The 12,840-nt window shown below is 36.5% G+C and overlaps 2 protein-coding genes across 8 annotated transcripts in view; one reads left to right on the forward strand and one right to left on the reverse strand.

Moving 5' to 3' along the window:
* Positions 1 to 12,840, forward strand: part of SCAF11 (SR-related CTD associated factor 11) — an 81,604-nt gene that overhangs the window by 43,984 nt on the left and 24,780 nt on the right. For all 5 annotated transcript variants that reach the window (XM_027593214.1, XM_027593215.1, XM_027593213.1 and 2 more), the window contains 3 exons: positions 1,937 to 2,014; positions 7,660 to 7,760; positions 10,329 to 10,390. In XM_027593214.1, the coding sequence (XP_027449015.1) occupies positions 1,937 to 2,014; positions 7,660 to 7,760; positions 10,329 to 10,390 (241 nt within the window). The remainder of the gene's footprint in view (positions 1 to 1,936; positions 2,015 to 7,659; positions 7,761 to 10,328; positions 10,391 to 12,840) is intronic.
* Positions 1 to 12,840, reverse strand: part of ARID2 (AT-rich interaction domain 2) — a 215,691-nt gene that overhangs the window by 7,076 nt on the left and 195,775 nt on the right. Inside the window, exons 26-27 of one of the 3 annotated variants that reach the window (XR_003519838.2) lie at positions 6,660 to 6,874; positions 6,390 to 6,487 (exon numbers count right to left, since the gene is read on the reverse strand). The gene's annotated coding sequence lies outside the window, so the exon portion shown is untranslated. Of the gene's footprint in view, positions 1 to 6,389; positions 6,505 to 6,659; positions 6,875 to 12,840 lie in introns of those variants that run through there. The other 2 variants (XR_003519837.2, XR_003519834.2) reach the window with 2 other exon arrangements.

Below are 12,840 nucleotides of genomic sequence, written 5' to 3' on the forward strand. Positions count from 1 at the left end.
TTATTTTGAATTATAAATATATTAATACAACTTTTAGTTTAAGAAGTTTCATATAGTAAATGCTAATATGGTAAACAACAATCACATAGTTGAATTCCTTGAACTAGAATTACTGTTTGCAGTGCATTATTAAAAAAGACGTGGACAGCTTTGTCACTACTTGTTGCAAAGCTTCTTAAGGTCAAGTTTTCTGTAAGGAAAGTAATAGCATCCTAAATCCATAGTACTTGGAAGTAAGCTGAGCTGGCTTCTACCAGTCTGAGCTGATTTAATACAGTAAGGTCACATTTCCTAATTCAGATGTGGGTAAAGCATTTTATCAAGGCCTACTTAACAGGAAAAGAAAAACTTTTTTTTTTTAAGACTCTTTATTTATTTGACACAGAGAGAGAGAGAGTGAGTGAGCACAAGCAAGGGGAGTGGCAGGCAGAGGCAGAAACAGGCTCCCTACAGAGAAGGGGGAGCCTGATGTGGGACTTGATCCCAGGACTCCGGGATCATGACTGAGCCGAAGGCAGTCACTTAACCGACTGAGCCACCCAGGTGCCCCGAAAAAATACTTTTTAGAGTAGTAAAAAGTAACTCAATTTATATTTTGGCTGCTCTCAAAGGGATGCACAGGCTTTGTGAAAATGTATTCTATGATCAAAGGCTCATATAGTCTGATCTACCTGTGCTTGTATAAGCATATCTTGATATGTTCCAAAGTCCAGAGAGGCAAAAATGACAACATTTTTCACTAGAGAATATAAGATAATTTATCAAATTCCATTACTATCCTGTGGGACTGTTGCTATTACATTGTTAAAATCCTGTTTTACTTTTATAACCATAAGTACTACTAATACCACCTTTTGGTATTTTTATATGGTACCGAATCTTCCCTCCTCTAATGGGCAACATACTCCATATTAAATTATTTAAATAATATAAACCTATTCCTATACAAATATTTAAATACTATAATCACAGAAACTCCTATAATTGATACGTATTTATTTTGAAAATAATAGGAAATAATTTTATCAAAGTAAAGTTCATTTAGAATCAGAGTGATCAAAAGACAGTTTTCCTTAATCTATAAAGAACACATACAATTCAATTTTAAAAAGGCCAGCAACCTAATAAAAAAGGCTAAGGGCATGAATAAAGAATTTTTTAAAAAAGGAACTTTGAAAAGCTCTTAAATATGAAAATATGCCCAGTTTTACTTATATAAAAGGAAATGTAAATTTAAACTCTTAAGCATACCATGCTATTAATTGAGAATGGGACCATTCAGAAATAGTAATATAAACCAATTTAAGATAATTAAGAAAAATTCAGTTCAGCATATGAATTAATATTATCTATATATTAAAAGATACACCATATATACGTATATGTGTTGGCTATCCCCTAAAGGATATATAGGAAACTACTTCTGGAGAATTTATTGCTGGTCTGTTTATTCAAAAGAATTGATTTGGGGAGAAATATTAAGTCATAGAATATCAAAATCTGTATGGGACCTGTCCAAACCATTCCTTCTACAGCTGATTTACAGTTGCCCAAGTGCTTTAGGTCATAGAGCTGTTGATTTCAGTGTAGTTCTCCTTTCAATATACCAGTAGTTCTCAGCTGGGCAAGCAGGTCTTAAATGGTATTATCTTGATATCTTGATAATAGAGATTTTATCTCTCGTTGATTGTTGCAGTGCACTTATCTAGCATACAGTAGGTGCTTAATAAATGTCTGAATGAATTGAACAAATTTAAGACATTTATTACTCTGACATGGTACAGGTGGAAATCATTTTATCTTTGAAAACAGAGAAATTATTTTTCTATTTCCTTTTCCAGTGGAAAATTTATTATAAATGCATTTGTTATAGTTTTAATTTTAATCTATTCTAAAGAAACATTTGTAAAGTTATAATTTGCTAATCATTTTTCAGATACTGGCTTCATGTCCTGTTGACCGAAAACCTTTTCAGGCAGTGTTTAAATTGAGTGCATTGGAAGGTTGTGTTAAGGTAAGGCTTATGTTTTGCTTTGCAACATGAACTGTATAAACTGTATAAACTTGATTTTCCCTTAATAGATTGCCAGTTTGAGTATATTTATGAATTGTTCAACTTTAGATTTAATATGTGATTATAATTCCTCTTCAGCATGGCAAGCCCAGACTTTTCTACAAGGCTACAAAAATTCTGAAACTTTTTTGTTCTTTGCCCTTTTAAAGAAGACATATCCATGGTAGTCACCTTATGATTTTCCACAAAATATTACTTCTGATGCTCTAAAAGAAGTTTCACATTTAGTCTTAAATTGTAGGAGGTGTACGTTTTTAGAATGTTTTTAGTGTGAGGACCTTTATATGTAGAAACATTTACTAATTAATTGGATAGTGCTTTGAATACATTTTTCCATTGAAAAGGGGTTTGAAATGGAATCTTAGATTAAAAGACCAACCCCACAAAAGCCTAAGTTTGAAATACCCGAAAATTGTTTTAAAATGAGAAGCATTATTATGTTTGGAAGATTAAGCCAATAAAACTAAATATAAAATGGTATCTTTGTTTTGGGGCGCCTGGGTGGCTCACTCATTAAGTGTCTGCCTTCGGCTCAGGTCGTGATCCCAGGGTCCTGGGATGAGCCTTACATCGGGCTCCCTGCTCGACAGGAAGCGTGCTTCTTCCTCTCCCACTCCCCCTGCTTGTGTTCCCTCCCTCGCTCTCTCTGTCAAATAAATAAAATCTTAAAAAAAAAATCGGTATCTTTGTTTTTAAATGCTGGTATTTGAAGGAAAGTGAGCAATTGGGGAAGGATACAGGGATTTGTAGAGATCTTGAGAGAGACTTCTCACAGTTTCATGGTTGTCATGGGCAGATGACTTTATTCTTTTAATAGAGAATAGAGAACCTAGATATGGACCCTCAACCTCCATGGTCAAATAATCTTTGACAAAGCAGGAAAAATATGCAATGGAAAAAAGACAGTCTCTTCAATAAATGGTGCTGGGAAAATTGGACAGCTTTATACAGAAGAATGCAATTCAACCATTCTCTAGCACCATACACAAAGATAAACTCAAAATGGATGAAAGACCTCAACGTGAGACAGGAATCCATCAAAATCCTAGAGGAGAACATAGGCAGTAACCTCTTTGACATCAGCCACAGCAACTTCTTTCAAGATACATCTCCAAAGGCTAGTGAAACAAAAGGGAAAGTGAACTTTTGGGACTTCATCAAGATAAAAAGCTTCTGCACAGCAAAGGAAATAGTCAACAAAATAAAGAGGCAACTCAGAATGGAAGAAGATATTTGCAAATGACACTACAGATAAAGGGCTGGTATCCAGTATCTATAAAGATACTCAAACTCAACACCCAAAAAACAAATAAGTCAAAAAACGGGCAGAATACATGAACAGACACTTATCAAAAGAAGACATACAAATGGCTAACGGACACATGAAAAAATGTTCATCATCATTAGCCATCAGGGAAATTAAAATTAAAACCACATTGAGACACCACCTTACACCAGTTAGAATGGCAAAGATTGACAAGGCAAGAAGCAACAAATGTTGGAGAGGTTGTAGAGAAAGGGGAACCCTCTTACACTGTTGGTGGGAATGCAAGTTGGTACAGCCACTTTGGAAAACTGTGGAGTTGCCTCAAAAATAAAAATAGAGCTATCCTCTGCACTACTGGGTATTTACCCCAAAGACACAGATGTAGTGAAAAGAAGGGCCATATGCACCCCAATGTTCATAGCAGCAATGTCCGCAATAGCCAAACTGTGGAAAGAGCCAAGATGCCCTTCAACAGATGAATGGATAAAGAAGATATGGTCCATATATACAATGGAATATTACTCAGCCATCAGAAAGGATGAATACCCAACTTCTACATCAACATAGATGGGACTGGAGGAGATTATGTTAAGTGAAATAAGTCAAGCAGAGAAAGTCAGTTACATATGGTTTCACTTATTTGTGGATCATAACGAATAGCATGGAGGACATTAGGAGAAGGAAGGGAAAAATGAAGGGGGGAACTGGAGGGAGAGATGAACCATGAGAGACGATGGACTCTGAGAAACAAACTGAGGGTTTTAGAGGGGAGAGGGGTAGGGAGATGGGTTAGCCTGGGTATTAAGGAGGGCACGTACTGCATGGAGTACTGGGTGTTATACGAAAATAATGGTGGATCACTACATCAAAAACTAATGATGTCAAGATGTCCATCGACAGATGAATGAATAAAAAAGACGTGGTATATATATATACAATGGAATATTACGCAGCCATCAAAAGGGATGAAATTTTGCCATTTCCAACGACGTGGATGGAACTGGAGGGTATTATGCTGAGTGAAATAAGTCAATCAGAGAAAGACTTGTATCATGATCTCGCTGATAATGAGGAATTCTTAATCTCAGGAAACAAACTGAGGGTTGCTGGAGTGGTGGGGGGTGGGAGAGATGGGGTGGCTGGGTGATAGACACTGGGGAGGGTATGTGCTATGGTGAGCACTGTGAATTGTATAAGACTGTTGAATCACAGACCTGTAACTCTGAAACAAATAATACATTATATGTTTAAAAAAAAAAATGAAGGGGAATCGGAGGGGGAGACGAACCATGAGAGTCTATGGACTCTGAGAAACAGACTGAGGGTTCTAGAGGGCAGGGGGGTGAGGGATGGGTTAGCCTGGTGATGGGTATTAAAGAGGGCACGTACTGCATGGAGCACTGGGTGTTATACGCAAACAATGAATCATGGAACACTACATCAGAAACTAAATGATGTAATGTATGGTGATTAACATAACATAATAAAAAAAAAACATTTGCCTTCCACTCAGGTCATGATCCCAGGGTCCTGAGATCGAGCCCCACATCGGGCTCCCTGCTCCGCCGGAAGCCTGCTTCTCCCTCTCCCACTCCCCCTGCTTGTGTTCCTCTCTCGCTGTCTCTCTCTGTCAAATAAATAAATACAATCTTAAAAAAAAAAAAGGATTCTTACTATATAGATACCTGATGCCATTGATGGGGGGCAGAGGCGGGGGACTGTTCCCAAGTAGCATAAGTCCATTAACAGTTTGGTTACTGTCTTTGTGAGTAGGAAGGGGTATGGAAGTGACATACAACTATTTAAGCATAAGATGTTCTCAGTGTAGATTTCTATAATTTTTGATATGTCTTTACCAAATGAGTCTCATTGACATAAGGAACAAATGAGACTAAAATTCAAGTAACATGGCATATGTAAAACATGATTTTGCTTGTTGTCATTGTGTACTTATACATCTATATAAATTAGTATGTCTTGGAGAAAAGATATAATATAAATGTGTAATATTATGTTAAAAATTAAAGCATGGCTTCTCTGAAACACAGATTCTCTGTTTTTCCAGACTATATATATTATGTTGCTGAAGATGTATGGGCATGAACTAGCTTCCAAAGATACTTTCCTCTAAAACTTTGTTTTGTTGCTTGGACTAACAATTTACATTTTCTTTAATATGGTTTGTATTTTACTTAAAAGTCTGGTGCAGGGGCACCTGGGTGGTGCAGTTGGTTGAGCATTCCACTCTTGATTTCCTCTCAGGTTGGGATCTCGGGGTTGTGAGATTGGGCCCCAGGTCGGGTACCACGCTGAGCGTAGAGTCTGTTCGGGGCTTTCTCTTTGTGTCCTGCTGCCCCTCCCTCCTCCCTCAAATAAATAAATAAATCTTTTTTAAAAAGTTTGGTGCAGTGTTAATCTAATTTAGTCAGACTTAACAGTTATTTCTTATTATGTGATATTAACTACAAGCTCTTAATATTTTCCTTTGACCTTTACTTCTGAATCTTCACTTTATTATCTTTATCCCTTTCCAGCTAACCTTGAATGAGACATCTATACTTGGTTACTCCCTTTTCATAATTGCTTCTCAACTCACATTGAACATTTACCTCTGTAAAAGTGTCCTCACTAAGGTTTAGAATAATTTTTTGTTTTCTGCATGTGGTGCTCTTAACTACCCTTTATTTTCTTTGGCTTATAGGATGTCCTTTTATGAATGTTTGTATCAATGTTCATTTGTTTTACTTTTCTGACCTTTCACAATCTTTACCATCTCTCTGCCTTCCTTACCTTTTTAAAAATCATTTCTTAAATTTTAAATCCCTTTCAATTTTCTGGGGATACTTTCTCTCTAAATCTTCTTGAGAACTCCAGTGGCTTTCAGCTCTTACCTGTAAAAACTATCACTAGCCCAGATCTCTTTCCTCAGAACAAGATTTATGTTTTCATCTGCTTATAGGATAGCTCCATGTAGCATACCGAGGAATGTAAACATTAACATATCCAGAACTCATGTGGGAGTTTTCAGTTTTTTCTTTCTCCCTCATCTTTGCCTAGTTCTTCTGAGCAATGTCATAAATTTGTTTTCTCTTCATTCCTCTTTTGTCACTTCTTTGTAGGCCTTCATGCTGTCATCTAGACTGGTTCTGCCAATAGAAATATACTACAAGCCACTATAATTTCATTTTTTTACTTTTAGTAGTCACATTGAAGAGTAAAAAAACCGTTGAAATAAATTTTTATAATATATTTAATCCAACATAACTAATGTATTATGTCAACATATAGTATTTTTAAAGAAATATTGAAATGTTTTACCTTGTTGTTGTATATCTTTGAAATCCATTGTATATTTTATACTTAGAGTACATCTCAATTCACACAAGCCACATTTCAGTGCTCAGTAGCCACATATGGCTAGTGATTGTCTCCTGCGGTGTAGATCTACACAACTATAAGAGCTTTCTTCTGGTTTCCCAGCCTTTATAGTCTCCTTAACTGGTTCATTCTCCACATCACTGGCAAAGTTTATCCTGAAAAACAAATTTGGTCATTTCATTCACTTGCTTTAATACCTCCATTTATTCGCTGGTTCCCATGGAATTATTTTCTTATTTGAAGCCCTTTACAGTCTGGTCCTAATATATTACATCAGCTTCATATCCTGCTAACATTTTCTTCCCTATCTGCATTGGCTTCTCATTGTTCCTTGTAACTATGTTCTTTCTTCCATTCAGAATATTTTTTTTCCTTAGACAAATTCCTACTTTTTTTTTTTTTTTTAAGATTTTATTTATTTGACAGAGACACAGCGAGAGAGGGAACACAAGCAGAGGGAGAGGGAGACGCAGGCTTCCTGTTGAGCAGGGAGCCCGACGCGGGGCTTGATCCCAGGACCCTGGGACTGAACCACCCAGGTGCCCCCAAATTCCTACTCTTTAAGACCAACTCATTAAAGTCTTCTCTGTTATCATCAAACAGAGTTAATTTCTCAGTCCTATATACATACATATGTGTGTGTGTGCATATATATATATATATATATATGCACACACACACACACACACCCCCAGAGATCTGTGCTCATGAGCGCTTTCTGTTTACATGCCTCTCACTATTTTGTTTCCCTGGAGCTTAGGACACTTACGAGTCTTACAGTTTAGCATGCTTGAATGAATAAGCTATATGTGTTTGGGCAGCCCTTTCATTCAGAAAATTTTGTATCTTTAATTTTTTATCCTTTCAAAGGAGAATTGATAGGTTATCATTTGTGATGCTGGATTATCACTCTAAATAAGGGATTTTGCTTTTCTTCTAGGTTCAAGTAAAAAGACAGTTGAGAGAAACAAAAGACAAGAAAACTGAAAGCTCTTTAAAGAAGCAGCTCTCCTGTTGTGAAAATTCTAAAAGCTGTATGAGGTTAGTGATGAATTTTAGAAGTGGAGTCCAAACATTTAAAACCAGAAGATAGCTAATAAAAAAGAGTACTCTATTTTTTTTTAACTATGTGGGATTTAAATGTATTTAATTAACTTCTTTTAAGGCACACACTTGATAATTTAAGAAAGGATCAGCTGAAATATGAGAATAGATTTGAACTCTCTTTGATGAGTTTTTTTTTGTTTTTTTCTGTAATCTGTTTAGATATTTTTGTAAAATGAAAATGTTTTAGCAGTGTAAATTAAAGCTTACTCATTTCTGTATGTGACAAACCAATAATGAATAAGCACTGTTAGACTGACCACTAAGTAGCACTGCTGTAGTATTTATGGACAAAAAGTAGAAAGTAAATAATGATATAGCACAACATTCTTCATGAGAGTTAAAATTGAAACTGTTTATTATTTTTTTTTTAATTTTTTTTTTAAGATTTTATTTATTTGAGAGAGAGAGAATGAGAGATAGAGAGCACGAGAGGGAAGAGGGTCAGAGGGAGAAGCAGACTCCCCGCTGAGCAGGGAGCCTGATGCGGGACTCGATCCCGGGACTCCAGGATCATGACCTGAGCTGAAGGCAGTCGTTTAACCGACTGAGCCACCCAGGCGCCCGAAACTGTTTATTATTATCTTTATAATTTTCTTTTTTTGTATTGTAGCAGACACTTGGTACCTACCATAACAACCATTTATGTTTTAACATGTTTGGATTTGTTTCTTTAGTTACTGTTGTTAAAATGTAATTGCCTAGAAATACAGTGCTTAGTACTTGAGTTTAATAGGTATTTAACATATTTTTTGAACTAAATTGAGTTAATGTACTGGAAATGAATTTATTACTAATACTTAAATTGTTCTAGTACATTTAAAAGTTAAGCCCATTTTGATCTGACATATATTCAGAGCTGTCCAAAAATTGTATTCTTAAGATAATACATACTATCAAATTCGTAATTAAACCTATGATTTATTAGTACATTTAATCAGAATACTAACTTCTTTTTTTTTTTTTCTTTTAAAGATTCATTCATTTAGTAGGGGGAGCAGCAGAGGGAGAGAGAGAGAGTCTAAGCAGACTCTGTGCTGAGCATGCAGCCTCGCTTGGTGTTTGATCTCACGACTCTGAGATCATGACCCTAGCCAAAACCAAGAGTTGGACACTTAACAGACTATACCACCCAGGCACCCCCAGAATACTAATTTCTTAACAGAGTAGATTTATTTAGTTACTAAACTGTTGACAATAGTTCTTAAGGTTTATTAAATCATGCCACAGTTTATAACACTGCAGCTCTTTAGATCTTTTTGGAAGTTATGTACTTCTTTGAGGATCTGAGGAAGGCTATAGACACCTTCTACCAGAAAACAGGTCATAAAATATACTTACAGGGCGCCTGGGTGGCTCAGTTGGTTAAGCAACTACCTTTGGCTCAGGTCATGATCCTGGAGTCCTGGGATCGAGTCCCGCATCGGGCTCCCTGCTCAGCGGGGGGTCTGCTTCTCCCTCTGACCCTCTTCCCTCTCATGTGCGCTCTCTCTCTCTCTCATTCTCTCTCTCAAATAAATAAATAAAATATTTTTAAAAATAAAAAAAATTAAAAAATATACTTACAGACAAAACTTTGTGATTTTAAGGGATTCATGGAACACCCATTCAAAGAGCTCAGCCATAAACCCAATTTGCATTAGAGCAAATTTTATTAACATCTTCTTTTAACTATGAGTCAGTTTTGAGTCTTGCATTTATGTTTACATAGAAAATAGTAGCACACTTTCCCAGCACACTGAAGAACTTCTGCTAGCTTCATTCTTCATCCATCTCCTGTCACTATCTATGATGGTGTCATGGATATACATTTTTATGTTTCCTCTGAATTACCACAGTTCTCTGGCCCTTACTGATAGTGCAGTGGTCATCACTGTATGTCCTATAACAGGGCCATACAGTGGGTCTAACAGCTGAGATAGTCTGTATGCTTAACTGCTTTTTCTCAGGGATTTGTGGTAGTGGGATGGTACACAGAAGTAGCAGATGCAAAATAATAATTTGCTTTTGCCTACCAAGTCAGCCCCTTCATGGTATCTCCCAAGGTGGAAAATCTGTCAGCTATTGAATATTTATAGTATATCTGTCAGCCATTGAATATTTATAGTGTATTCTTTTTTGGAGTCCTTGGATGTTTTTACCATTCCTTTCATTCAATCTTAAATTCACTGCATATAACCTAATCTCTACAGCACTTAGATACCCATTCATTGTTGCCTCTCCCTTCTAAAGTAGTACAAAAACCCTGACACCTCTTCCTTCCTGATGCTTTCTACCAGTTCCAGGGAAAGGGATTGTGATATTTTTTTTTTCTTGGTAGTGAACCTCCCTTGTAAGACATTGGAGTGGAGAGTAGCAACTGGTGGCAACTGGTCATGCTTTCTTTGCTAGAATTTAAAACCTAGTGCATAATCCATTTCATTTTGCTTGGCAGTGAATTGAAAAATATATGAGCAGAACAACAATTTTCTCTTAGTTATTTCACCTCTTTATTAATGTTTACAGAAAAAAAGTCCTAAAAGAAGATCTGTTAAATGCAAAACTTAATGACTTGAAGATGACACATAGTAAGTGACTTTTTTTACTTGTGTTTTCTACCTTTTTTTGTTTCTTACTTTAGTGCTTGTGTTAAAGTTCTTCTTGGTTACATTTTGGTTTGGAAAATAGTCATACACAGGGCGCCTGGGTGGCTCAGTTGGTTAAGCGACTGCCTTCGGCTCAGGTCATGATCCTGGAGTCCCAGGATCGGGTCCCGCATCAGGCTCCCTGCTTGGCAGGGAGTCTGCTTCTCCCTCTGACCCTCTCCCCTCTCATGCTGTCTCTCTATCTCATTCTCTCTCTCAAATAAATAAATAAAATCTTTAAAAAAAAAAAAGGGAAAATAGTCATACACAGAACTCTACTGAGCTCTGTACATTGTGTTCAATCTTATATAAACTGTTTTCATAGAATCATTTATGCTGTCCGTCCCCCCCCTTTTTATGCTCAGTTTAGAGGGAGGGAAGAGATTGAGTGTGAGTATTTGTGCCCACACGTGGGTGTTTGTGTGTGTGTTAGAAAAGGAAAAGGAGAGAAGAGTGTTTTCTAATTACTTGGTGATTAGCAGCCTGCATATGATCTTACTCCACTCATTAGTGCAGAAGTCCTTAGGGGAGATGAGGTAAGATACCCTGTGGGCCAGAAACTGTAAGCAGTAGCCTTATAGTTACTGAGAGAGGTCTGTGGCAGTAGGAAGTTAATTCACAGTTCCCAGAAGAAGTTGTGGTTTGGCCTCTAGCCACATTCTAACTTGAAACTTTTGTTTGGAAAGGAAGATGAGCAGTTAAATATTCCTTTTGTTCTTGTCTAGCACATGGTCCTCTAATGTAGCAAAGCTTTGCAAGGGCCTGAGAAAAATGGCACCACAGTGCTTTGTGACTCTTCCTCAGGGCTTAGGCTGTTTTTTCTGTTGCACAGAAAAACTTACTATAAGTTGTTTGTAAGCAAGGGGGTGAACATTTATTTCCAGGTTAGGTTACAATGAATTTCTATTTATAGATCCAAGGAATTAATGAATTCATTGTTCTTAAGAGTAAATGATAATCAACTTCATTTTTTATAGATTATGAGATTTGGATGTTACTTTTTCTGATTGGAATTAACATCTCTCAGGTTCATAGATCCCCAGATTTACTACCTTTGAATTTACTATTTATATGAAATTGCAGTATGACTTCTGTGGTCATACAGCATTTTCTTTGCTAAAAACTTTAGGTATCAAAACTTTATTTTTCTGTCATTGCTATAGATTAGCATCCTTTTTTATGGATAGCCTTTGCTCAGTAACTCTAGGATCTGATAGAAAATTTGCTGCTGAGGAAGATAAAATGATGTTACAGACTTTCTTTAAATAATTTGGCATGCTCTCACTGTATTAATCTTAATTTTAAGACTATTGTAATTTCCGTTAGCCTATATCTTCTGTGTGGCCTTATTTTGAGGGAGAGAAAATTATTCCTGGCAGAAGGTTAACACTGTCCAAGCCCTGTAACCTAGCGCTTGTGTCTACTTAAGTTAAGATGCTTGAGTTATTTGTTTGGTTTAGGGTAGTCAGAGATACTCATTATGCTTTATGAGTGGATACTACAGAAGTACTAATAATACATATGTAATTATGAGCAAATGTATTTATACATCTGGATTGATTTGAGGGTACTTGGTGATTTTCCTTTTAGTTTTTTCTATGATACTGCTTTTTACTTGGGGAGTTTAATACATCCATCATGGCCAGTTTTACTTCCTGCATTGAAATAGATTATGTACCTGATGACATAGTTAGCTTGTATTTAGGTATTGTATTTAATGAAAATTACTCAGATTTAAGTTCTAAATCTGTACACAGCATGTACTCAGTATGAGATGTTCATACTAGTAGAGCGAAAGAGAATTGAGATCAGCTCACCCCATTCAACTAAACCATACTAAGCACAGTTCTAAACTCTTAGGAGTATAGTAGTGTATAAAAGAGACAAAAAGTGCTTGCTCACGGAGTACCTTCTGTGGACAATAAAAAGATAAATGTATAATATGACAGGTAGTGATAAGTGCTTTAAAGAAGAATAGAAGAGGGTAAAGTGATAAAGGGTGATGACATCGTGGAGGTGATATCTCGTATAAGGGGTCAAGGAAATCCTCTTGGATAAGTTTATATTTGAATAGCAACTAAAAGAATTAAGGGATGAAGCTATAAAGATATCTCAGGAGGAGTGTTCTAGGTGAGACAACAGCAAGTGCAAAAAGCCCTGAGACAAGAACAACTTTGGTGTGGTCGAGGAATAGCACAGAGGTCAGTATGACTGGAATGATTGAGTAGATAGGTAGAGGAGGAAGAATTAAGACATTGGTGGGCAGGGCCTCTAGGGCCTGTGTGGGATGAGAAGCATTTTCTGGGGTGACATGATCTGACATATGGTTAAAGGATAACTCTGACTGTTAAGAGGGGAGTAGATCATAGGACTGAGAGACTAGTTAGGTGGCT

Source organism: Zalophus californianus, chromosome 9, assembly GCF_009762305.2.
Source record: "Zalophus californianus isolate mZalCal1 chromosome 9, mZalCal1.pri.v2, whole genome shotgun sequence".
Taxonomy (NCBI): Eukaryota; Metazoa; Chordata; class Mammalia; order Carnivora; family Otariidae; genus Zalophus; species Zalophus californianus.